At 44.6% G+C, this 24,716-nt stretch overlaps 2 protein-coding genes across 4 annotated transcripts in view; both read left to right on the top strand.

The window, feature by feature from the left end:
* Positions 1–12,175, top strand: part of chchd6b (coiled-coil-helix-coiled-coil-helix domain containing 6b) — a 59,146-nt gene extending 46,971 nt beyond the window's left edge. For both annotated transcript variants that reach the window (XM_071894481.2, XM_078283707.1), the window contains one exon: positions 11,829–12,175. In XM_071894481.2, coding sequence (XP_071750582.2) covers positions 11,829–11,852 — 24 coding nt within the window. In that variant the 3' untranslated portion in view covers positions 11,853–12,175. The remainder of the gene's footprint in view (positions 1–11,828) is intronic.
* Positions 1–24,716, top strand: part of LOC139907941 (phosphatidate phosphatase LPIN2) — a 114,278-nt gene that overhangs the window by 72,914 nt on the left and 16,648 nt on the right. Inside the window, exon 21 of one of the 2 annotated variants that reach the window (XM_071894470.2) lies at positions 20,917–20,928. The exons of the other annotated variant lie outside the window; for it this stretch is intronic. The gene's annotated coding sequence lies outside the window, so the exon portion shown is untranslated. Of the gene's footprint in view, positions 1–20,916; positions 20,929–24,716 lie in introns of those variants that run through there. 2 annotated transcript variants of the gene reach the window in all.

The raw sequence follows: 24,716 nt of genomic DNA on the forward strand, positions 1-24,716 counted from the left end.
AAGCAGACGCATTCTTTACTGTAGAAGGCATGATTAAAAGGAGAGAATGCTATATTTTCCCCCTCAAAATTAATCTTTGTCTGAAGTGGATGCCTTGTGTTTCACCCTTCCCTTGAATATTTTTGGTTGTTTATCCTTCTCTGGTTCTAGTTGCCTGTCTAATACTGTCTGTCTGCCTACAACCTAAATCTTTTCCTCTCAGTTGCATATTTTAACGCGGCTTCTCTGTATTTTCCAGTCATTTTGCATCGTTCACTGTTCAACAAAACAACATTCATATACATAGGGGTGCCATGTTGAAAAATGTAACCAAAATTACAGTCATAGCAGCAAGCATGCTCTTATACATCCATCCTGCCTGGACTGGGGTCCGCTCCGTCCCAGTTCAGCTCGAACAGGTTGTAGGTCTTCCTTACCTTTCCAACTGTTCATTCACGCAGCTTCTATATATCTGTATGTCTCTGTCAGCCTGTCCGTGTTTGTCAATCAATCTGCCAATGAAACCAGCAGTCTGCTTGTCTGTCTTTTTCTTCTGCCAGTGTCTTGATCTGAACATCACTAGAGCATCTATCTCTCTTTTTCTGTCCGTCTCTCACTCTCCCTCTTGAAGTCCACCCAACCCACTATCTACAGTGGCACAGCCCGCTTATATGTCACTCAGAAATTCTTTTATGTTTTATGACGCACGCACACACACACACACACACACACACACACACACACAGTCCTTTTCACACATTCTGCCCTCTGCCATCCATAAAAGACAGTTACTTCAGGATATGGCCTTGCACCCTCCTCTCTCCTATCACTCCCTCTCCTGTCAATGTCACTGGTTGGGCCATTGTCATGCATATGGGACCTTCTGTGTGTGTGTGTGTGTGTGTGTGTGTGAGTGAGGGATACAGGGTAAATGTCAGCACACCAAGGCCCTGCTTTATCATGAATCTCTGGTCAGTGGGGTTTGTCTCTCTTTGGTGTGACGTTAGACAATATCTTATAGCCTGCCACTGTATGGTCATTGTCGTTGGAAGTTTTTATATTCTGGTATATGTGGCTTGTGTGTGTGTGTGTGTGTGTAGGTGTAAGCTCGTGAGAGGGTTTGTGTGTGTATACCTCTCGTCGTCACTTCTCTCTTTCAACCTCCTGCTCAGTGAAACAAAACACAGCCGCCCTCAAAGTCACATTCAAGAACAAACACTTCTAAAAACACCACTTAAGGCCCCCGCCCCCCGACACACTCACACACACACACACACACACACACTCGCCCTCCTCCACAGTACTCCAAGGCTCCAGCAGCACCCATTTGCAGAATGCTAATGCTAGCGTCGTGCCATTTAAAACTCTATCAGCAGGGGCTAACTGCATCAGAGCAACACTTGCCACTCGATTCCACACACTTAACCCACTTGAACCCTTCTCTCTCCTGAACGCAGTGTTTGACCACCCTCAGTGCATGTGTGTGTGTGTGTGTTTGAGTATGTGCATGTGTGTGTATGTGCGTGTGTGTAGGCCTCTGACATGCTTGGTTAAGTGCCACTCTATTTCTGCCTTGATTACTGGGGCATTTGGAGCGTCGCTGGAAAGAAAGAGTGTGTGGGGGAGGTGTGTTTGTCCATGTGTGTATGGTGTTATTTTTATGTGTAGTGTTGTTTTTACCAAGCATCATCAGAAATCTGTCTAAAGGCTATTTTCAAGACATACAAATATGCTCTACAACACTGGTGTATTCCTCAGCGTGGCAGCGCTTGGAAATTGGTATCATGGCAGGGTGCACAATCTCCCCTCATATATTCACCATGGCAATGGAGGCAATCATTAGGGCATCAAGGAAGGTTGTGGGTGGGGGAAGGCAGCAGGGTGTATGGATGCTATGACAAGTATGTCTACAACAACACCTCGTACTAAAGGCTGCAAGTTGGCAAGTTGAGTGATATCCTCAAGTGGGCTAGGATGAAAGTGAGGCCATGAAAATCAAAAATCATCTCTATTAAGGGGAAAATATTCTGACATTGACACAGAAGTATTCCCAACAATATAGGAGAAACTTGTCAAAAGCTTAGGAAGATGGTATAGCACAAAGGCAGGATGTGGTAAGGTGTATAGAGAGGTCAATATTACCAGGCAAACTAAAGTTTTGGTGTCTACAATTTGGGCTGATGCCCCAGCCGATGCAGCTATTGTATAGTATGGTATATACATATATAGTGTATGAGATTCCTTTAATGTAAGTAGAGAAGTCAGAGAGTGAATGATTGATTAGCAAGTGAATGACTAGCTCACTTGTAAGGAAATGGTGTGGAGTCCCCGTGTCACACTTTATGGGAAGGGGGGACTTGAGTTACTTCCATCTAGCCTAACAGAGGAATTCAAATGCAGAAAGGAAAGACGAGTTGACGCTAAGGTACAAAGACAACAGTAAGAAGTGTAGCACCTGTCACGAGGGCCAGTGCCCACGATCAGCATCCTCCTCATCTTCCTCTCGCTGCTGTTGATAGTCAAGCAGCTATAATACCAATAGATACTAATAGAGATTTTTTAGCAGACTGTTGATATTCAGGTATTATAGGTAAGTGTTATTCACTTGAAACTGAGTCAAATGATTGTAAGTGGTGTATTTCCCCCTCAGTCCCTTGTTTTTTTCACTTTAGCTCTAGCAGAAACAGCTTTGTTGGCCATCAAAAATGTTCCTTTGCAGCAAAAACCCTGAAGAAACAGTTCGGCAATCAGCACTTAGATATAGGGATATTGTAGGGCAAAGGCAACAAGGCTGTGAAGACCTTGGTCTTGGAAAGCAAACCGTTGTTGAACAATCCAATACCTTTAGAAAATATATTGTTAGTAGAGCAAATACATCACCAGGAGGAAGCAGCAAGATGTGCTAAAGCAGTTCTCAAGTTACAGAAGGACAGATTAACTATCTATGTATACATGTGTATTGCATCTCTCTGCATATGTCTGTGTCAGGTCTATATCTATAATGTGTGTATGTCTGTGTAGAGCTATTTCCCATTCCTCAAACTATTTCAGCTGACATTTTCAACTCCAGCTCCTGCTGTAATTCTTTCACATAGTTAAGTTTTCCAATGTTCTGCAGTTTCTGAACAGCTGAGGGGCTCGCTGCAAGCCAGCAGGGTCAGCTGACCCTGTAGACTTGTTGATAGAGTTTCATTTCTGAACTGCTGAGTGGGCTGTTTCAAGCCACAAGGGTCAGCTGTCTCACTGACTTACAGTATCGTTATTAAGCCTGGTGGTAAGGTTGAACATTTTTGGGTGAGATGTTGTGAAGTGCAAGCCTAAATGTAGATGCACTGTCAGTGTAGTGTTGAGTCCAGTGTGGGTGAATGTCAGCACTGACAGCAGGTACAGCGGGGGAGGTTCTGCCTTCTGCAGGTGTAGTGGGCCTAATTCAACCAAATATGATATATGTGTATGTGTATGTGTGTGTGTGTGTGTGTGTGCGAGAACATCACTCCTTTCCATTGGCCCACCATCTTCTCATCTTGAATACCCTCAGAGCTTTAGTAAGAAAGCACTGGGAAAGATGAGGCAGTGAATGGTCATCAACAAAACCACCGAATCTAAATCCAGTGTGTATGTGTGTGTGTGTGTGTGTGTGTGTGTGTGATAGATGAATCAGGAGTTTTGAGTAGCTGGGTTTGCAAATGAGTCCCAGTGGGTTTAAATGCGCTCGACGTCACTTCCATCAACTGTGTGTGCATATGTGTGGTTGTCAGTATCTAGGTATATGATGTGTGCATGTCTGTCTGTGTGTGTGCGTAGAGGTATTTCCTTTTCTTCAAAACATTTCAGTTGACATTTTCTAACCACACACTTGTTTGCGTGGGAGCCGTCCATTTTTTAAAAGTAGGGCCACCACTGAGACTACATCCAAAATGTTTAGACTTCCATTCCCCTTAAAATGAGCTGAATGGCTTTTTTACCCAACATTTTCCCCAGCTTCGTCCAGACGAAGAAGGTGATTGATAGGAAGAGGGGGAATTCTATCATTTCCAGCTAAAAAGAAAAAAAAAAAAACAAGGGATGAGGCTTTGTAGCAGGGATGAAAGAGAGATAGAGGCTGCCCATCAAGGGGGGAGTGGATGGAGAGGGTGATGAAAGAGAGGAAAAGGAGGGAGAAAGAGGCTTAGGAGTGTCTGTCACTGTGGAAGGGTTAATAGAATGCTGAAAGGCAGAGAGAGAGAGAGAGAGAGAGAGAGAGAGAGATAGGGATGAGTGGAGATGGAAGAAATGTAGAGAGGAGGAAGAAAGAGAAGAGAAGAGGAGAGAGGTTCTGTCAGTGGGAGGGATGAGGGAATGGCAGAAAATATTGAAGGAAGGAGAAAGCAGGAAGAGAGGAGAGGAGGGGGCTCTGTCAATCAGTACTATAAAAGAGAGGGAGAGACAGGGATGGAAGAACTGGGGGAGAGAAGGAAGAGACTGAGACAAAAAACATGTCAGATTTGAGGATTGTAAAATGGAGAGGAATAAGGAAAGAGAAAGGAGGGATGAGAAATTAATATTTGTGTGCGTGTGTGTGTGTGTGTGAGCCCCACTGTGAGCCCTGGCCTGCCTGCTAACTCTAATCTGATAACAGAGCCACTCTATTCAGCATTGCTCTGGTCCTGCAGCACACTGCTACACACACACACACACACACACACACACACACACACACTCATAAACCCAAGCATGCAGTCTCTTCTTGTGCATGGCCATGCACACATGCCACCACACACACACACATACACATACACACACACACACGCATGCATGCAAGTGGACACTCTTATGTATCTCATGTACATGCATACACGTGGCTACACACAAGCACACACACACAAAGTACACGCATGCACTAAAACAGACACACATGTATTTGCATCAGCATATGCATCATGGCCATCATGGCCTCACACACACAAACACACACACGTGCTAGCTCACATATTTCCCTCTGTCTCTTTCTCTCTCTCTCTCTCCCTCCTTCCATCCCACCTCTTCTTCACATCCATCATCTCCAAGGCGACCACCTAGTGAAGGCACATGCCACATAAAGATTAGCTATTCTCTCTCATGTCCCTTCTCCTAGTCCTCACTCTAGCAGTCTCTCTCTCTCTCTCTCTCTCTCTCTCTCTCTCTCTCTCTCTCTCTCCACCTCCCTCCCTCCTTCTCTCAAATCCATATTTCCCTCCATCAGCATCCAGCTAAACGTCTCGTCCATGCTACACCCCATTGACCGCCATCTCTGTAATATGTGATCAATTCTCCATGCTGGTTTCGAGCTATCATGTGTCTTAGTTCATTTGGGTAAAGACAAGGTGCCTGGGCAAATTGTGACAGAAGGACTCACTAGGTGAAGACGGAGGTGTTTCTTTACTCTTACAGGTTTGAACAGAATTGTCATTCTCATCATATCATTACCAGCATCATCATAATTTACCTTAACCTGCCTGGTCACATTTTTTTTTTAAAGTGGGAGTATTTTTCACTTCATTTCACGATCAGTAATTTTATGTCATTAACTGTTGTATATGAAACACATCTGATTTTTCAGTCTACAGGGGTGATTTTCCTGGGTAGGAACTATAGCAAAATGGCAATGACTACACATTTCAGTTACTTACTTCTTTATATCTCAGAGTATTAAAATACGCACTCTAGTATAGCCCCCCACCCCTCCCTCCCTTTAATGTTTACAGCTTGATTACACCTCTTCATATCAACCCAGTCATCAAATGACTTTTCATCAAATCACTTCAGCAACTGTATTTAATACATTTGATTAACGACTGTCTTCTTCAACTATTTAATAGCTGATGACTGATTCGCTGACTGACTGACTGAGTATCCAAGTGCACCCAATCAACTGACTGACTGGCCAACTGACTGACTGGCCAACTGACTGACTGACCCACTGACTGACTGACCGACCGACCGACTGAATGATTTACCGACTGTCTGGCTGATGAATGATTCTAAATGGTCAAATGCAAGCAACCGACCAACCAACCAAATAACTCACCGACTGACTCACCGACTGACTGACTGACTGACTGACTAAGCATCTTCCTCACTCACTGACTGACTAATTGACTGTCTGACTGTCTTACTAACTGTGTAATCAGTGAATGGCTGAGTGTTTATCAAGCGGCCATAGCCACGGCCACTCAGTAAGTGGGTGAGTGACAATCTTCCCTGGAAACTGTCTCCGTCCCTCCAGAGAGAGAGAGAGAGAGGAAGAGAGAGAGGGAGTGCTGAGTGCTGTTAGCACTGAGCCGAGAAGACAGTTATTGATTTTCTACCCTCCTATTATTTTTGTTTTTCACAGAGAAAAGGCAAGTGAGTCAGTCAACTGTGTGTGTGTGTGTGTGTGTGTGTCTTTGTATATGTGTGTGTTCGCTTGCATGTGGTGCAGATGTGTGCTTACATGTGGTTCTGTTGTCTGTATGTTACCCATTAGCCTTTGACTGTGGAAGTGTGGACATACCCAGTGTGTGTACACTGTTGCTTTTACACTGCTGCAGTTCAAAGTTGATATCTAGCCAACGAACACAACAACCTATAAACTCCTCACACCGCTCACTAATTGGACAGAAACTGGCAGGTGGAAGAAAGCCTGTTTGTGTGTGTGTGTCTGTGTGACGTGTGTGTCTGTGTGTGAATCTGTGATTTCGTGTATATAAAGCGTAATCACAAATGACGCTTCTCCAACTCATTTAGTAAGAGGTAATGGTAATGAAGTGAAGCTGGTGGTTCAACTTCCCTCTTCTTGCACTAACGGAGTGTAAAAATTAATTCCAACTAATAGAGTCAGGACAGAGAGCAGACGAAAGAACGACAGATCATGTTTATCACTGACTTTACATACACTTTACAAGACCACATAATAAAATTACAGATCTCATATGAAGTCTGCATGTGATACCATATTGCTCAGACCTATCCAATAAACACAAACAGGGCAGGCATTATGCTAACTAATATGCTAATTAATAAATAAAAAACTGCTTATCCAGTTCACAAAGCTTCTAAACTGTACCGCACAAGAAATTACCATCTGCCTGACTTTGCTTTGCTGCATTTATGTCCATAGGCCTCTCTGTATATGGCTGTCGATCTCGTTTCTGTGTCCCAATGTGGCCCTTGAGCTGGAAACTCTGGCTGCCCTCCCCACCCAAGGTGTAGTGCATAAAAAGCTCTTTCTGTCTTTAAATTAACCAAGTGTAGGTGGCGCCAGTCCAAATTCTAGCCTGGGGCACCAAATTGAGCTAAGAGTGTACTGTTGAAGGTGCTAGGGGTCAGTTTGGGATTTGGGCTGTACTTCATACACTATGCATGAGGCATAGTGTCCCATCACACTGCTGCATATGAGACCGGTAATGCCAGCACACCCTGCCACCGCACACACACGCGCACACACACACACACACACACAAGTAAGCGTTCATGCAAGCGTACACTCTCCCACACACAAACAGAGCCACTTGCACACAGACACACAGTGTGTTTTCATGCACACATGCAGACACACGCTGTTCCTCTTTATATCTCGGGACGTGAGCGGAACACCAAAGCTAAATCCCCTTGTCACATTTGCCGCTCATCTCCAATTCAATGGCACAGGCCGCGATGCCCTCGGATGCACTTGGCAAGCGAACAGCTAACCTGCCAGCCTGCCGCCTGCCTATCTGCCTGCCAGCATAGCACCGAGGTAGTTAGCATGCCAACTAGCCCACCCAGCACACACTCGCTAATGCTTCACTAACCCTGGGTCGCCCCGTGTCTGTGTGTGTGTGTGTGTGTGTGTGTGTGAGAGAGAGTGTGTTTTTCTGCCTGTGTCTATGTGTATGTTTGTGTGTGTTTCTGTGCCTGTATGTGTGTGTGTGTGTTATTGTGTGTCTGTGTCTGTATGTTTGTATCTGTATTGACACGTGAGGTGCCTAGCTTTACTTAATAATGGGCTTACTTACAGCTATGAGCATTTCATATGCCACATGAACAGTCAGACAGTCATTAACAATCTTCATTTTAAAACCTTGCCAAAGTCATTTCAAAAGTGTTTTGGTACAAAAACCTCAAATTTACAAGACTGCCTTGCAGAGTTTTGTTCCAAGATGAGGTATCAAAATGGATAAAGTTAACACTTACCCTAACACAGTGACGGATGGAATGAGAGTAAAACTTCTAAGTTATTTGCTGAATAAGTGCGGAAATCCAGTATGTTATTTTAATAGTAATATGTCAATTACCAATTTTTTTAAATTTTTTTTTACAACACGTCACACAAGTTGGATGTCTTGAAATGTCTCCAGCAAGAAACCAGTCTAAATTGTCAGGAAAAGTTGTTGGCAGTTGTCACATGGCATTGTCTGCTGTGTGTTTGATTTGGATTTGTGACATTCCAAGTAGGTGGCAAGGGAAATGTCTTACAACCGCAGTCATATTTTACTGAGGAACTATATCATGCAATATGAGTTGGGTACCTTTTCTAGAATTGTATCATGCCTTTTAAACTCTTAGCCAGCAAAATTGACTAAAAACGTAGATTTTTCATGCGTTTCTTTGATGTGCTTATACAAAACAACACACAATGAATGCAACAGTAGAATTAGCTTAAATTCCCAGATCACCAAAATTACAAGCAACCATTGCAAGTCAGAGCCACAGTGCCATGACAATATTCCTGTCACCATATAGAACGATCATGTAAGAGAGATAGATATAGAAGGTAAGCGGAAGATATAGGCCTACAAGGTAGAAACAGAGGAGAGGGATTATAATTCAGTTATAGTAGTAGTAGTAGCTATAGCTACTAGCTCCCTGGGCTAGTACAGTAAAATTTCAACTAGCCTGGTCAAATTATTACTAGTAAAGATCATATAATATTCAAGTTTAACAAGGCAGATCATGCTCTAAAATTCGATACATACATGAAAATCACGTGTTCTTTTGTATTTTTCATATTTTATTATTACTAGCTCAGTATATAAGTAATATAATGTTCAAGTTTAACAAGCTAAATCATGCTTTTAAATTTTATGCATACAAAAATGTATGAAAAAATCACAAGTTTGTTCTCGTATTCTTCTTGTATTATTTCACATTTTATTCAAGTACGCCCCCACCCATTGCTTTCAAATTAAGAGAATTGTGAATTAATTAATTAGTGGAGCCTCCTCCTCCTCTTTCTCCCCCTCCTCCTCTTCCTACTCCTCCTCCTCCTCCTCCTTCTTCCTTCTTCTTCCTCCTCTACTACTACCACCCCTTTCTCCCTCTCTTCGTCCATAGTCCCTTCATCATCCTATTCTACTAGAGCTGCCTGCCTGTCTGTAACACTTTGAGCGTTGGCACTATGGCAACAGTGCAGAGTCTTGATAGGCAGGCTGAGGCTGTGAGGAGCCCTTGGATTTTAAGGTGGAACCAAAAAAATAGAATACAGGCAACTGACGGAGAAGCACTGAAATTTCTATGACACCTTAACTAAATATTGGTGTATATTCATGCATGGCAGTGAGAATCTGCTGCCCAATCTCACTCGCCAACTGGGCTAGTGCTGCCTTTTCTGGATGTGCCTGCTCCCACAGTCACTTGTCTCGAGCGAGAGGGCAAGCAGAGATGAAATAGAGTGAAATAGACACCTGTGTAGAGCTTTTGTGTATTATTTAGAGGTACCACAATAAAGAGACAAAGCGTCTAACAGCCCCGCAACGTTTAATTTTGTAAAAGAGTCTCTGCCAGGAATTGAACTCTGGTCTCCCGATTGAGAGTCTGCAGTCTAACTCCCTGCTGCGCACTTTCACCCATGTGACCATAAAGTGGTGAACAGAGCGACCGACCGACCGACAAAGCGATCCATAGAGCCCATGCTGTCGCAGGGCTAAAAATAACATTAGAAAAGTAAGTTGTTGTTGCTTGTTAAAGCTGCAATACGCAAGACAGAAACCGCAGCACATTTGTAAATAACACACTGTGCTGTGCTGCCAAGAAGTCGATCTGGAGCATCCCATACGAGACCGCTGCATCACGACCAGCCCGACCTCTCAGTTGTTGTGGAGAGAGAGAGCGGTGTTGGAGGTCTCAGTGTCGTCCCTGAGGGACCACCGTGCTGAGGCACTGGAACGCCCAATAAACAGCAGGTGAACTTGCCAGAGCAACTACATTCAACAGCTGCAGAAAGGTGCTTAGAGCATACCAAGAAACCAAACCACACAAAACAACTCTCCACACAAAGTCTGTGCTCTGTCACTGTCTCCATCAACTTGTTGCAATGTGTATCACGTAACCTAGCTAGCCTGCGGTCACACGCCACCATATCATGATCGATATACCATTCCCACCTAGAAGTCAAGTCAAATCTAAGCACTTTCTGCACCACAAAGCAGGCAGACGCATAGTCAAAATAAATAAACGGTATGACTCTCCGTTGGAAGAATTGTCGGGGTTGATCGCGACATTCCTCCCATTAATATCCTACTAGTTGTGCGTGGGTTAGATATCTGGTGCCTGCTGAAAACTGCTTGGTTTCGTGTTTGTTTTGCTCCTCTTGGTGTAGATAATGATTTTTTGATCCTTGATATGGAGACACCAAATATTGAATCATGCTGGCACTTAGGCAAAGGTTTGGCCACGAAGATTCAGCTCCCTCCTTACGTCCACACACACATTCATTCTGGACATGGGAGGTCCTCAGTACCTGTCTTGTCCTGTTAGACACTGAGTGGCTCCACTAGAGTAGTTGGGGTTTAAGTGCCTTGCTCTAGGGTTTCATTTTCCTGAGGGGATAAGAGGACAGGGTTTGAATGATTACTCGGTCTGTTGCACTAGACAGTATCCTGTTATCACAGTAAACCGTTGCACAGCAAATCCACGAGAATTCACTCAGGTCTGGTCATAAGAGTCTGGCCAAAGTATTCTGGCAATAATCTGTTAACTTCAGCCTTTCCCCACAGCTACTGGTGTATGCGTTAGAACATGAATATGTGCTGGAAAGTGTGCCTGTGTGTGTGTGTGTGTGCATCTGTGTGTCCTACTCCTTAGCAGTTGTCTCGTTGTCTCTGTGTTGCCACCGACAGTTGTAGGCCAGCTGTATTTGCCACAGGCCAAACATTTCCAGGGCAAAGGTCACCCTTTCTACAACAAGGGTCGCACTCAACACTCCAAACAGGCAATAGTTCCTCTGTGTGTGTGTGTGTGTGTGTGTGCAGGTCAGTGTATGTGTACACACTGTATACAAGTAAAAAAAAAAAACAACTAAACTTTTCAATTTTTCAAATTCTGCATTTTCTGCCTCATTCCACGACCCCACCCACATAAAGAAACAACAATAATTTGCTATTTTATTGACTTAACTGAGTAAAAATAAGTCGTATTACATTCACACACCTGCACATGTGCACATGCACACACACAGAGGTGTGTGCGTGAAGATGGGCTACACTGATATCAAAATTTGTACAGTCAATACAACACAACACTGAATGTAGCCTGTTATACTGGGGACACTACGACTTACATGCAGTGAGTCCGCTCACTTTTCTCTCTTGAGACGCCACAGTGTTTGGGCATAAGACTGCACTCTCCTTGCTGCAGAAATATTACTAAACTGTTGAGCGGCTCAGCTGTCCCTTACTGATATCTAGCAGCGGTCATAGGGAGTTGCAGAGCAATTTTCAGCATGATTCTGCATCTGTATTTTTGTGCGGTACAGCCCATTTCTGATGATGCAACCTGTTTTCTGTGAATTGCAGAGTCCTTTGGGTTCTAGTTGATATGAATTTAGAATTTGACGACCTTTCTTCCCTCTTGTCTCTCTCCCTCTCTTACAGACCATACTGACCAACCACGGCTGAGAAACCCAAAGAAACAGGGCAGGAAGAGAAGAAGGGAAGGAGGAGAGAGGATGTCACATCCGTCCATTTCTTGCCTCCCTCTGTCCCTCTCCTATCCGTCCATCCATTTATTTATCCACCATCACTGAACACACACAACCCCCCCCCCCCCCCCCCCTTCCCCACCCACCTTCCCCACCCACCATCCGTCTTGTTTTTTGGAGTGTATTATCTTGACTTGTCACTCGAGAGTGTATGATGTGTTGATTTATTGTCAAGTTGCGCCGGCACACCCTTGCCGTCGCTGAAATAAATCCCAGTGATCCGGTGGTGATGAGACCGCAGATTGTGTGTCTTTGTGTCTTGTGTGTGTGCGCGTGTGTGTGTGTGCATGTGTCCGGTGGCGGATGGCTGTCTCTTGTCACGGCGCGCTAATAACGCTCCCACTACAGAGAATGGGGTCGTATGCACCCTTCCTACAATGCTCAGCAGGCCCCGGGGCGTGATTGCGTGCCGTGTTCATGGTTTCATTAAGAGAGAAGGGAAGAGAGAGCGAGGGAAATGAGGGATAAATGAAGTGGAGGACAGATGTACAGTGAAGAGAAGTGTGTGTGTGTGTGTGTGTGTGTGTCTGTCTTGTCTGTTTTCCCACTGTGGTGAACCTGTGTGTGTGTGTCCTCACATGAAGGTGTTTGCGTGTACGCGTGCCCATGAACAACACACCGGACCGGCCACCTATTGTCCCTGCTAGCTGTGTTGCCATGGCGACAGCAAGGGTTGGCGCTAGCGGCAAGGTGTGGAGGAACCTTCTAGATAACCCTGAAGGTCAGCACACAGAGCTACAGCTCACAGCCCTACTCAGTACTCACACACTTAACCCCCTCTGTGTGTGTGTGTGTGTGTGTGTGTGTGTGTGTGTGTGTGTGCGAGTGAGTGAGTGAGTGAGTGACTCCGTTAAGGCACATTTCCACTTATATATGGACATGCTTGGCCACCCTCGGAATGACAGAGGCTTATTATCGCACACACACACACATACACAAATATCGCATACACATACACACAGCCGACACACACAGAATGTTAACGAACCTATAATATGTGTACACATACTCCTTCCTGGACACACACAAGTGGCGGTCAGCGTGATTTTTAGTCGAGTGTAGTTGTTAATGATAGCTGTGAGGAGTGATCTATTGATCACAGTTTGACTCCTGTTTGCCACCATGGCATTGATTAGATGACATAACACACACACACACACACACACACACAAACACAGAGCTGAGCCACTGACCAACATGTGAAATACTGAGAGAGAGAGAAAATACTGACAGAGGGAGAAAAGGGTGAGCAGGTGAGAGAGAGATACAGAAATAGATGGAAAGAGTCTCTTTGTGTTGTATATGGAATTGGGAGTATGTTGGCAATTTGGAGTATGTTTCTTTGTGTGTGTGTGTGTGTGTGTGTGTGTGTGTGTGTGTGTGTGTGTGTGTGGGTGGTCTAGTCAACCACTGAACCTTTAAATAAAATAACAATCATAAAAGTAGAACACAATATGCATCAAAAAGAATTATTGGGTGGTGCCACTTTTTTCTGGTATATGGCAAGAATAAGAATCCCAGTTGTATAACAAAATTAATTAGCCTGAATAATATGCCTATTTAATCATTAATAATATTATACAGAGAATTATATTGCAGTTTAATTTATAGAACAGACTATATGAAAAGAGGATTTTTGCTGCAAACTTCTTTTGTTCAGTGCAGCAGTCAGACCCTCCGTCAGGCTCTCCGCTGCATACACACCTTTACCGTCTATGATACACACACACACACACACGCACACCAGAGGGAGACACTCTTCCATTCTTGCTAGAATTGACTTCAAAACTTTGTAACCAAACAAGTTGGCCATCATGGGTTCGTAAGCTATAAGAGACAGCAACAAAAGAATCACTGGCTCTTCAGATACATGAGCCAGCTCCTATCGTTCACCTTAAAGAGCCGGCTCAACCAACGACCCAACACTAGAGAGTGGTCGTGTGTGTGACTGTCAGTCCGTCTGTCTGTGAGTCTGAATACTTCTGACCACAACCCCGCTTCCACACCAGGGATTAGTTAGCTCTAACCCAACAGACGTGACGCACATATTACCTATATTAAAGCCAGCACCATATTAGAGGGTTCAGCCGGTGACTGGGTCCCTCTCATATCCCTTCTCTCTCCCTGACATTTCTCCACAAATACCAGCCTCTATTCACTCTGTTATTGCCTTCTCCCATTCAACAACTCTCTGATTAAACAAGCCCCTGAAAAGCCCAGGCAGTGCTATCTGCCATTTGGCTTTTATTAGAAACCCACCCTCTTTAATTAAATTGGCTGAATTACAGAAATATCAGGGATATTTTGCCAATATATCGGATAAGAGAGCACAATGGGTGAAAAAAACGTGAGACTGGGCTTTATGAAATGTTTTGAATGTGGTTTGGTGGCAGAATGAGATAAACACAATCTTGATGGAGGGTTGATGTCCAGTATTAAGGAAGGTTGTTTAGACCCAAAGGAGTCTTCTTCACCAAACGCGTCTCACAACTGAAACTCTCAGCGCATGAAATATTTCTTTATCCAGGACTTCTCAAGAACCCGATTTATGTTTTTTCCCCGCTCCCTTCTCCTCCTGCGGCTGCGTTTCAACCCCACACCTCTGGCGCCATGCCTTTCTTTTCCCGCCTTATTACCGTGAAAGACATGGGGATTGAGGTTGCCGTGGAAACCGCTGAGGCTTTGATTGGGGGAGACAGTTGCGAGGTGCGAGGTTAGAAAATGGCTGCTTGCGCCTCACAACGCACCACTATTGATTTCCAGTCCATGACAATTACTGAGCCAGAGCGAGTAGAGGTGGCAGAACATGGGTATAAAGCAGGTGTGTGTGTGTGTGTGTGTGTGTGTGTGTGTGTGTGTGTGTGTGTGTGTGTGTGGGGGGGGGGGGGGGGGGGGGGGGGGGGGGGACAACATAATTGTCTTGCTTTTTTCTTCTCCCCCTTAAGTGTAATTGTTTTTAGAAACGAGTCTTTCGTGGCTAGTTGCCAAAGCTTTCAGACATTTCATCAGACATTCTGTATTTTGAGACAAGTTTGACAGTTAGCTGTGGAGCCAAATGTTCTGTGTTTTAGCAGCTCTTTTGTTCGGCTGGTGAGACGCCGTCGGTCGGCTGTTCTCTCCCGTCCAGCCGAAGCTGTCAACAGATGTGAGGTGCTGTTAGACTTTGATAAACTGCTGCCCTCTGTACGGACTTACCGGGGATCAGTTCAAGTAAAGTTAGACACTTGTTTCTGTAACATCACACACACACAAATATAAAAATGCTCAGACACACAAGAACCGCACAAGCACCTCCTTGCTGCCTTTTAATTCACCCACCTCTGTAATCTTTTGCCCTGCACTCACACTTTCACTCTCTCTCTCTCTCTCTCTCTCTCTCTCTCTCTCTCTCTCTCTCTCTCTCTCTCTCTCTCTCTCTCTCAGTGGCTACTCTTTTTTTCTCTCTCTCTCTTCTCCTCTCCTCTCTTCCCTCAGCCAACTTGGCATCCTATATGCGAGAAGTCGACAATGAGCCTAATTGGAGTGTGTGGCTTCATCGATGACAGTCACCATTCTGTTTCTGCACACAGCACACACTCAGATGGAGCTCTCTGGCTAATTGAATAGTCTTTTATTAAACTGTGTTAATGCGAACTGGAACTGGCTGTTGGTGAATTGAATTAGACCCCCTCCGCCGCCGCCACACACACACACACACACACACAGCTCACTGAACCAATGAGACGATAGGAGCCGCAGCAGGAGGGAGGAAGAGGATGAGGAAACAGGAGGAGAGAGTAAGAGGGGAGTGCTACATTCATTTTAATGTTAGTCATTTAGAAGACCTGTGTCCAGTGTGTCCTTGAAGAGGCCATATCATAATGAAATGAAACTGTTAAGTAGTAATGGTAAAAAGTAACATATGAAAGATCAAATCATGTCTCAAACTCTCCCCGCAAAACTCCCAGCATACCACTGACTCTAGACTCCCCTTGATTCTAGGTCACTGTCAACTCAGGCATTCATTTCTCATCCAAACTCCCAGAAGTCATTTGAAGCACTAAAATGTTCCGACAACTCTAAATACACTATTGCACTACTGCAGCAACTTGCATTCAAAATATGAAACATGTACATTCATACACATATTCCAAAACACCTTGTCAGATCTAGTTTGCTGTTGAAAGGCAGGTATGGGTTGCATGTCATTGCCAGTTGAAAACCTCCAATGACAACGTCAGTCTTGGTGTTAAAAGGCATTAAAGTGCTTGAAGACATTTTTTGATGCAGTCATGATGTCATAATTTACTTTTAATGCACATATGAGTTACAATGTGTTATGACTGCAAGCTACTAGTTACTATACAGTCCAATAAGTTGAACTGCAGCAGAGGTACCCTCAAGAGAAAGATAGTCTAGTCAACTAAAGTTACTTTAGTACTTTAGTTAAAAAGTAGTTCAAACTATACTGTAAAAAATATATCTACTGCAATTTCATATAATACAAAACCACAGGACTGCAATAAATACCACTTAGCACTTATAATGCCTACATCTCGACAGCAGCCTGCCAGAAACTACAGTCTGGATGTAAACGCCAATCAAACAACCATATCTGTCTTCACAACAGGAAGAAGGGGAAGGAACTTTTAAGTGTTTGTTGTACTGTATGTAAACTTAAAGAATAAATAAAGGAAGTTGATTGTGAAGTGTTGTAATTTGTCTTTTTGTTACCCACTCTTCCTTCGTCTACTTCTATTTCAGTTAGAGATTTCCTACCTAACAAACTGAACTTGTTGCATTCAGCTCTCGGTTATATGTTTAGGTGGAGAGAGCGATAGCGATAGCATAGTAGCAGCAAAGGAGAACGTTTTTCCAGTCAAGAGAAAGTGAGATTTGCCACTGCATTACATTTTGGTCTATTGAGGCTACTGTTTGTGGAGAAACTGGTCTCTCTGCCTCTTCTACGATGGATTTCTCCCTGTATGATTGTTGAATGGCAGTGCAACATGGTGAGTCTGGAAAGCAGCACTTTAATTCAGAGGGTCTGACACCAAAACCTGACATTTACAGTTGATGTTTTAGACAGCTGAAAAATATGTCCATGTGACGTTACATCGTCTACATTTGGCCAGTTAACTGCCCAAAACACCACCAAACAACAAAATGCACCCAGAAATGCAAGGTACATCACTAATAGCTGTTTTTAACCGTGTTTAAATGTTTTAGGATGGATTTTTACTTTAATTGCACGTGCTATCTCCGCTTGACCCCTAGGGTGAACCACTCCATCTTTATGTCTCTTCCAGTGTCCACAGACAGAAAGCCAGACAGAGAAGGAGGAAACCCTAAAGGGCAGCAGGACTCTAGAGAGAGAGGAGAGATAACAAGAGGGGCCTGAAGCAGCAGGGGAGCCGACCCGTGTCTCTGGAGTGAAACTCAGGAGAAAGCACAAAAGCTGAAGCACTGCTCAAGGAGCCCATGCTGCACTGTCATGGCTGACACCGGAGAGAGGAGAGGAGCCGAGGAAGAAAGGGGAGCAAGTGGGAAAGCCGTGGGCCAAATAATGGCAATGCCCCCGTGAAGAAAGAGAGAGAGGAGAGGGAGGAGGAGAAAGAGGTCAAGGTTATCGAGGACACACAGCGTTCAGTCAGGGAGCAGGGGGCAGAGGGAGGGAGGGATAGACGAAGTTAGGAAGGGAGAGAAAAGAGGAGAGAGAGTCCATTGAGGCCTAATAGAGGCAGCTTGAAGAAGATATCTCCCTCCTTTCTGCTTTATTATATTACACTGGTGGATAAAAAGAATCCGACATCCTCTAAAGTCATTACAGCCCAGTAAGACTGGCTCAGAGGGCAACGCAGCTCCTTAACCCCTCTCAGCACATGCCTGGGTGTGTGTGTGTGTGTGTGTGTGTGAGAGAGAGAGAGGATGAATGAGTGAGAGAAAGGGTGTGCACACGACTGAAAAGACTGAGCACGCATTCTTGTGTGCACACACACTCGCCAAAAACCAAAGTGGCACATCACTTAATCCCTCCCCAGTAACTAGGATAAGCCCACAGTCTTATCTTTCTCTCTACCCCCCCCCCTCCCCCTTTCCCTCACTCTTTCTTTCCTCGGGAACCATTGTCCCTTTTCCCTTATCCCGTCATCCCCTCCGCACCCCCCACCCCTCCTCCATTCTTATTATTATTACCCTCCCCGGCCCCAGACTTTAATGCCTCATTATTCCGTATTTAGGGCCTGGAATCTTCTCTCGCGCCGGCAGTAGGGGCTAACATGGATTCTACATTTCTTTGGCTCTTTATTGCCAGGCTGCGCTCGGGATTTGGGAGCAGCTTTTCCGGGAGAGGAGAGGGATTTTGCTGCCGTCGGCAATCGTGCTGCCGGCTTCTGGCTAGGTGTGATATTGCGATATTGTGATATTACACCAGAAAGTGTCAGTGCAGCTGCCTTTGGGAATTGAGCAACAGGTCTTTGGATGGTTTTGGAGTATTTGGGGTTAGATGTTGGATTCTTGGTGAGTGTGTGGCCTGTTTTCAAAGGGACAGGTGGGAATTGAAAAGCACAGTGATTAGCTAACCTTACCAAATACTCAATTCTATCCGTTGAGCAGATTGGTGTACACATGAACACACATTTTTGCTTTGGGCTTTAATCCATCACCAAACGTTTTCGGCTACATGGCCTCCATCAGGGTGGCATTTTGTTTATGTTCCATTTCGTTATCAACATTTAATCTTTGTTTGTCCACTCTCAGCACCCATTGCACGCATGACCGTCATGGAAAGAGGATCCCTCTCTGAGGCTCTTCCCAAGGTTTCTTTTTTCCCCCTAATGAGGTTTCTGTGGGAGGTTTTCCTTTGAGGGTTCTCATTGAGGGTCTCGGGTTAGGCGATGTCGCTTTCATTCATCGTTTTCATTTATTGTTTCATAAACTGGCCGCTGTGACGTCCCGTGAGGCTTTAACTGTGATTAAGGGCTATGCAAATAAATTTGACTTGACTTGATAAAGTGCGAGGAAAAGAACTGGAACAAGAGTTAAGGAGACAGATACAAGGCAATTTTTAAGAGAGTAATTACAGTGAGAGGATCATTTATCATTCAGTGGGAAGAGAGTGACGTGAGGCACTTCTGGAGCAGATGAGTGACTTCTTGAAAGCAGGACTACTTGTTCACCTCAACAAAGCTGTGGACAAGCCACCGGGACAGGGGCTGTTTGTGGGATGGGGTGGTGTTTACCATCTGTGCCTGATCCTCATGCTTACTTGCTCCTCTCAAACCGGAGCTGTAGGGCTCTCCTAACAGCTTACTCAGGCAGTTGCACTTGACCTTTGACATCCTTCACACTCAGTTCCTTATAAACTCACGCTCTCTTTCCCTGCTCCCTCCCTCTCTCTGGGTGTCACTCATACACTCACACACACAAACACAGTGTCAATAATGGCAGGGTGCTGTTTGTGTAATGATCCTATCTCCCCAGATAGACGGAGTGCTATCGGCTTTGTCTGTCACACAAAGAGAGGAGAGGCTGTGCGAGTACAAGTGGATCAGCACCCCCCCCACCCCCACCACTCCCAATCTCTCCCTTATCATGGCGTCCTCCCATAGACTTCCTGTGTCAACAGAAGCTTTGATTAACTGGGGACAGGCACTAGCCCTTGCACCACTAGGACAAAGGGGGATTTATGAGGTGAATTTCTATTGAAGACAGCACATTGATAGTTGTGGTAGTGAAATGATGTGCTATATGTTGGCACAGCGTTAAAGCCCTAAAAAAAAAAGGATATTTGATTTTGACATATCAAATTGTTTTCGATTTTCCTTTCAACCAAGCTGCTTTGTTTTTCTGCTTCCTAGTTTGCGACTGCGCTCATTTCGAGGTTCCATGAAACACATCTCTAGATTCCCCGACTGTCATCTTGTAACTTCAGCTTTGAATCATTCAGGGAGCATAAATTAAACGCATCCAATTTCCTTTCCCACCGACAATGTGATTCTACCTTAAACTTCCATTTAGCCGCCATCAATTTAGCCATCAGTCATTTGCCAAGAAGGCTTTCTCTACCCACTGCTTAATGTACATCAGCCACACTGTGATCAATTTAGCTCTAATGATATGCATGTAGGATATATCCATCAAACCTAGCTAGTCGTGACAGTGGAGGGGAAATTAATAATTAGCTGCTTTCATATATGGAGCCGGATGAGTCAGCTATCGGGGGGGAATAGAGAAATGTAAAGGCAAGGTGTAGAGGTTGGGATTATTATTTTTGATTAATTGAGTCGGAAGGTGTTGTAGTGCAGTCTCATTTTCTTCTCTGTGTGTGTGCATGTGTGTGTGTGTGTCTGAGAGAGAGAGGGGGAGAGAGAGAGAGTACATTAGGTTGCGGATGCTGTATTTGTGCATTCGCTCAGGGAATTGTGTTTGTGGTTCTGTACATGATTGTGTGTTTATTCACTGAAGTGTGTGTGTGTGTGTGTGTGTGTGTGTGTGTGTGTGTAATAGCAGGTAAGTGGCAGGGTTAGGGACCTCTGAATGATGCCCTCTGCCACCTTACCTGCTGGCAGGGATGATGCCAGGTGAGAAGCTGGCCAGTGCCAATAGGCCAAACCGACTGCCAATCACCAGCGGCCTAGAGGTCATGTGTGGTCAACTGCATCTTTGATTTATCTTACTTTTTTTTTTTTTTTGGAGGCTGGCTGTAACGTTCATAATTTTATAATGAGGGAGTTGTTGTATGTAAGTGTGTGTACGTGTGTTTGTGTGTGTGTGTGGCTGCATGGACACACACATGCATATAAAGTGTGATGGGGGGACCAGGTGACAGGGGTCACAGATGCAGACGCGGGTCACAGGTATGAGGGGGAAGGAGAGTGTGTGTTGTCTGCTGAGGGACCGACAGAAGCTTCCTTCTACCTATAGATGGCAGCATTACACTCGGAGTCCTGCCTCCCCGTGTCACACCCCTCTTACGGCCGTCTCATTGCAGCACGGCACAGACTTTCTGTGACTCTACTGATCCCTGAAGGGAGACTCTCGTTTGGCTTGCCCCACTCCGCGGGAAGATCCAGGGTGGTTTGGCTTTTGTTTTTCATATGTTAAATTTGGTTTCATGAAGTGATGAAAAATGCAATGCAAAAAAAGACTGTCTCACTGACATGTTCCATCTTTGTGCCTTCGCCAAGGTGCAGTGTTAGTGGTAGTTCACCATCAATATCATTACACAAGAACAGTATGTTTTTCATCAGTTTCATGAATCAATAATTTGCAATAAGTGCGGGGTTCAAATCATGGGACCGACTGATTCTGTGAATGTTTGAGGCGATGTCCGACACACCAGCACACAGCCTGCATAAACTGGGTCACACAGTCTGCTGTACAGATGCCTCTACATTCTGTTTACTATCACGATCCATGAAATTGATTCTTTTTATCTGTATGTTTATGTGTGTTTCATGGTGGGAAGAGAATACTCTCTCTCTCTCTCTCTCTCGCTCTCCCTCTCTCCCTCTCTCTCTCTTTCTCCTTTCTTTCCATGCTCTCACCATACAGTACCTGGCACGTCAGTTTTGTTGTGTGTGAGATACTCATTTCATGCTTCATTTGTCGCCTCACGAGCTCCGTTAATAAACAAGACCCTGTGTTGCTTCTCTCTCTCTCTCTCTCTCTCTCTCTCCCTCTCTCTCTCTCTCTCTCTCTCTCTCCCCCTCTCTCTCTCTTGCAGACACCTCTCTGTTTGTCTGCTGTCAGACGACTTGTCTTCAGTGCTTATGTGGGATTAGGTGAGGCGTTGGGGGCCTCATGGGCATTACGCCGTCGCTCTCGTCTTGTGTCGATAGTGAGGGAAAATAATGTCGAACTCATTTCCATCTTCACCATCACCCATTTAGGATTAGAACTCCTTCCATCAACAAATTGCTAAATCTGATTGTTCTCGGATTGTGTGACAATGGATTTTTGAATGGCAATATGGTAGTTTATATGAGTGCTGGGGACACAGCTGAACTGCTGTCACTAGCCAGCTGTATATCTGTCTGTGTGTGTGTGTGTGTATGTGTATCTGTCTGTGTGTCTGCCCATGTATCTGTCTGTCTTTCTGTTTGTATATCTCTGTAAAAAAAAAAAAAAAAGGATTTCATAAGAATTGCTCAAGGGCACGGTTCAACTCCCATCTACCCAGAATCCACCTGTGATGGGAGAGGGCAGCACTAACACCTGAACCACACACAAAGGAAGATCCATTTTTCCATTCAACCTCTCTTCTCCCTGCATTTTATGTCTTGAAAGGGCCTTGGTGAGGCTGCAGCAGTCTTTTTTTTTTTATTATTTCTTTTTTTAAGAAACACTCTCTAAATGGATTTTTTTTTTTTTTCATGACGCATTCATTGCAGGCTCATGAAATGTTTTTCTGTCTAAAAAATGTCTAATAAACTAAAGCATACACACTCATGGCATGGTGATGTTCTGGCTTTCACATGCAGGCACTCACTTCACATGCGCCACTATTTCCATTTTGTGCTGCACTCTCCATTAGAAGGCAGTTTCCTTGGAGCCTAACAGTGAATTTTGAGTTTGTTTATGCCATTCAGACAGCATGAAGGAGTGTTTATATGTTGTGTTATTAAAAGGGAGAGAGCTGAGACAGTGACTAATCTATTTCCTTTCACACACAGCAGCCAGTAATCACTGTTCTATGGAGCTGCTCACTCATCCATCCATAATGTTATCAAGACACATTATCTGTGTGTGTGTGTGTGTGTGTGTGTGTGTGTGTGAGTGTGTGAGAGAGAGAGAGAGAACGTGTGCTTTTTCAGGCTTCGAAAGCAGTTGTTAAAAATGTGCGTGCATGTGTGCTTTCTCAGGTTTCGAAAGCTGTTTCTAAAAGTCTGCGTGTGTGCGTGTACCTTTGTGTCAGACCACTGTCCATGTTGCAGATCCTAATGCAACACATATTCCCCTGCAGCCTGTGGCTCGATCTCACATTGTCAACCAGGGGAGGTCACACACTAATGTGTGAATGTCAGTCCTTCCGCCCCGCAAGGCAAAACGTCCACAGCTGAAGCTTTCTGCTCGGACACACAGCCGCAGACGCACATCGCCCATCCGGGTCCTTGTAGGGTGACTGGCTTGTGTTGCCACCGGTTTCTCTGCGTCTGTCAATGCTATAAAGTTCTATTGGCAGTGGAGACAGATAAATATGTTAAAGTCGATATTGGTTCACAGCCGATCAAAAAAATTGTGGTTTGGATTGAAAATGTACAACCTGGGGATCCATGTTTGCCGCAGGGGGCGTCACCAGTGGAGGGGACAGGGGGAATAGTTTAAGTGGGCCCCAAGCAAGAGGAGGCCCTTACGAGAGGTGAGGTAATACTGTGCTAAATTAGACGCATCAGGGTGTGGCGCCCAGTGTCACATCTTGTCAGGGGGCCTAGATTTCCTAGCAAGGACATGTTTTCCCCGTCTGCCCCCTCCTCTCCATCTCCAGCCCTAAAACTATCATAGAAAACACTGCAGATGGTTGAGAAAAGGAAATCGCCATTTTCCCTTGTTCTCTGACTCCGACTGTCTCTCTTGCACACAGATGATTTAAGATAAGTTTTCAGTCTCCCATTGCACCATCAATATGAGAGTAAGCAAGTTGTATACATGTGTGTCTCTGTGTGTGTGTGAATGGTGGAGTAGTAGTAGCTATCCCCACATCAAATAAAGTGCTAGACTACTTCAGTAATGGTAGAAATAGAGAACAGAGCCCACACACCTTTATTAGACAGCATTTTGATCCTGATGAAGAACCATGTTGGATTGAAACATTGTCTAATAAAGGTGTATGAATGGAGTTCCCAGTGTGCAGGCTCTATTCTCTTTATCTAGTGTGTGTGTGTGTGTGTGTGTGTGTGTGTGTGTGTGAACCATACTGCTGGAAGATGATGCATAGCAGTCAGGCGATGATCCCCGTGAGAGTGTTAGGACCCCAACCCGACCCCCACATGACCCCGGTCTGTTTTACTGCCGCCGGCCTGCGACCAACCACATACACCTGTCGTCACCCATTAGATAGCAGAGCACACGCACCACAGGATGCGTCTATCTCCACTGTTTGACCTTCTTTTCACCAACAAATGCATGATTTGGAACAGTCAGTGAACCTCTTCCCTTGAATTTCTCCTGCTTTTGATCAGCGGCTGTATTGTAAAAAGTGGGCTTCATCAGACAGTATACAGTACTGACACATTTAGAGGGAATAGACTGTATAATGCAACAACAAGTATATCAGCTGAAGGTAAGACTAGCCTTTCATAGCATCCAGCATGCATGTTTCTATGATTCATTTTGGTTCAGTGTTCAGCATTCAAGCTAGTTTTGCACGTACAAAATTACCGATACACAAAGCTAATGTCTCTTACACACGCAAACATTAAATATGTATATGATGTAATGTAATGAAAAACTAACACACACATCAAATATAATATGTTATAATACATAAAATTTATAAGTGTAGGGCCTCACCAAAAAATAGGAATTTCAGAAAAGGAAACATACCAAAGAGAGGGTCATACCCGCAGGCATCTGGGCAAGTCTTAGGTAAGGTGGAGAAATATTTGGGATTGTGGTGAGTCATGAAGGCGATGCTGCTGGTACTTCTGCAACTCCTCCCCGTATATTGGAAAGGAGCCTGTGGGCCTTGACTCATTCCCTTCTCCCTGGGGAGTCCTCTCTGTCGGATTGCAGGGGAAATGGACCTGTGAGTAAAGCAGACATTTTTGGGAATGGTTATTTATTGAACTGGTAGAGAGGA

This window comes from Centroberyx gerrardi, chromosome 5 (assembly GCF_048128805.1).
Source record: "Centroberyx gerrardi isolate f3 chromosome 5, fCenGer3.hap1.cur.20231027, whole genome shotgun sequence".
In the NCBI taxonomy this organism is placed as follows: Eukaryota; Metazoa; Chordata; class Actinopteri; order Beryciformes; family Berycidae; genus Centroberyx; species Centroberyx gerrardi.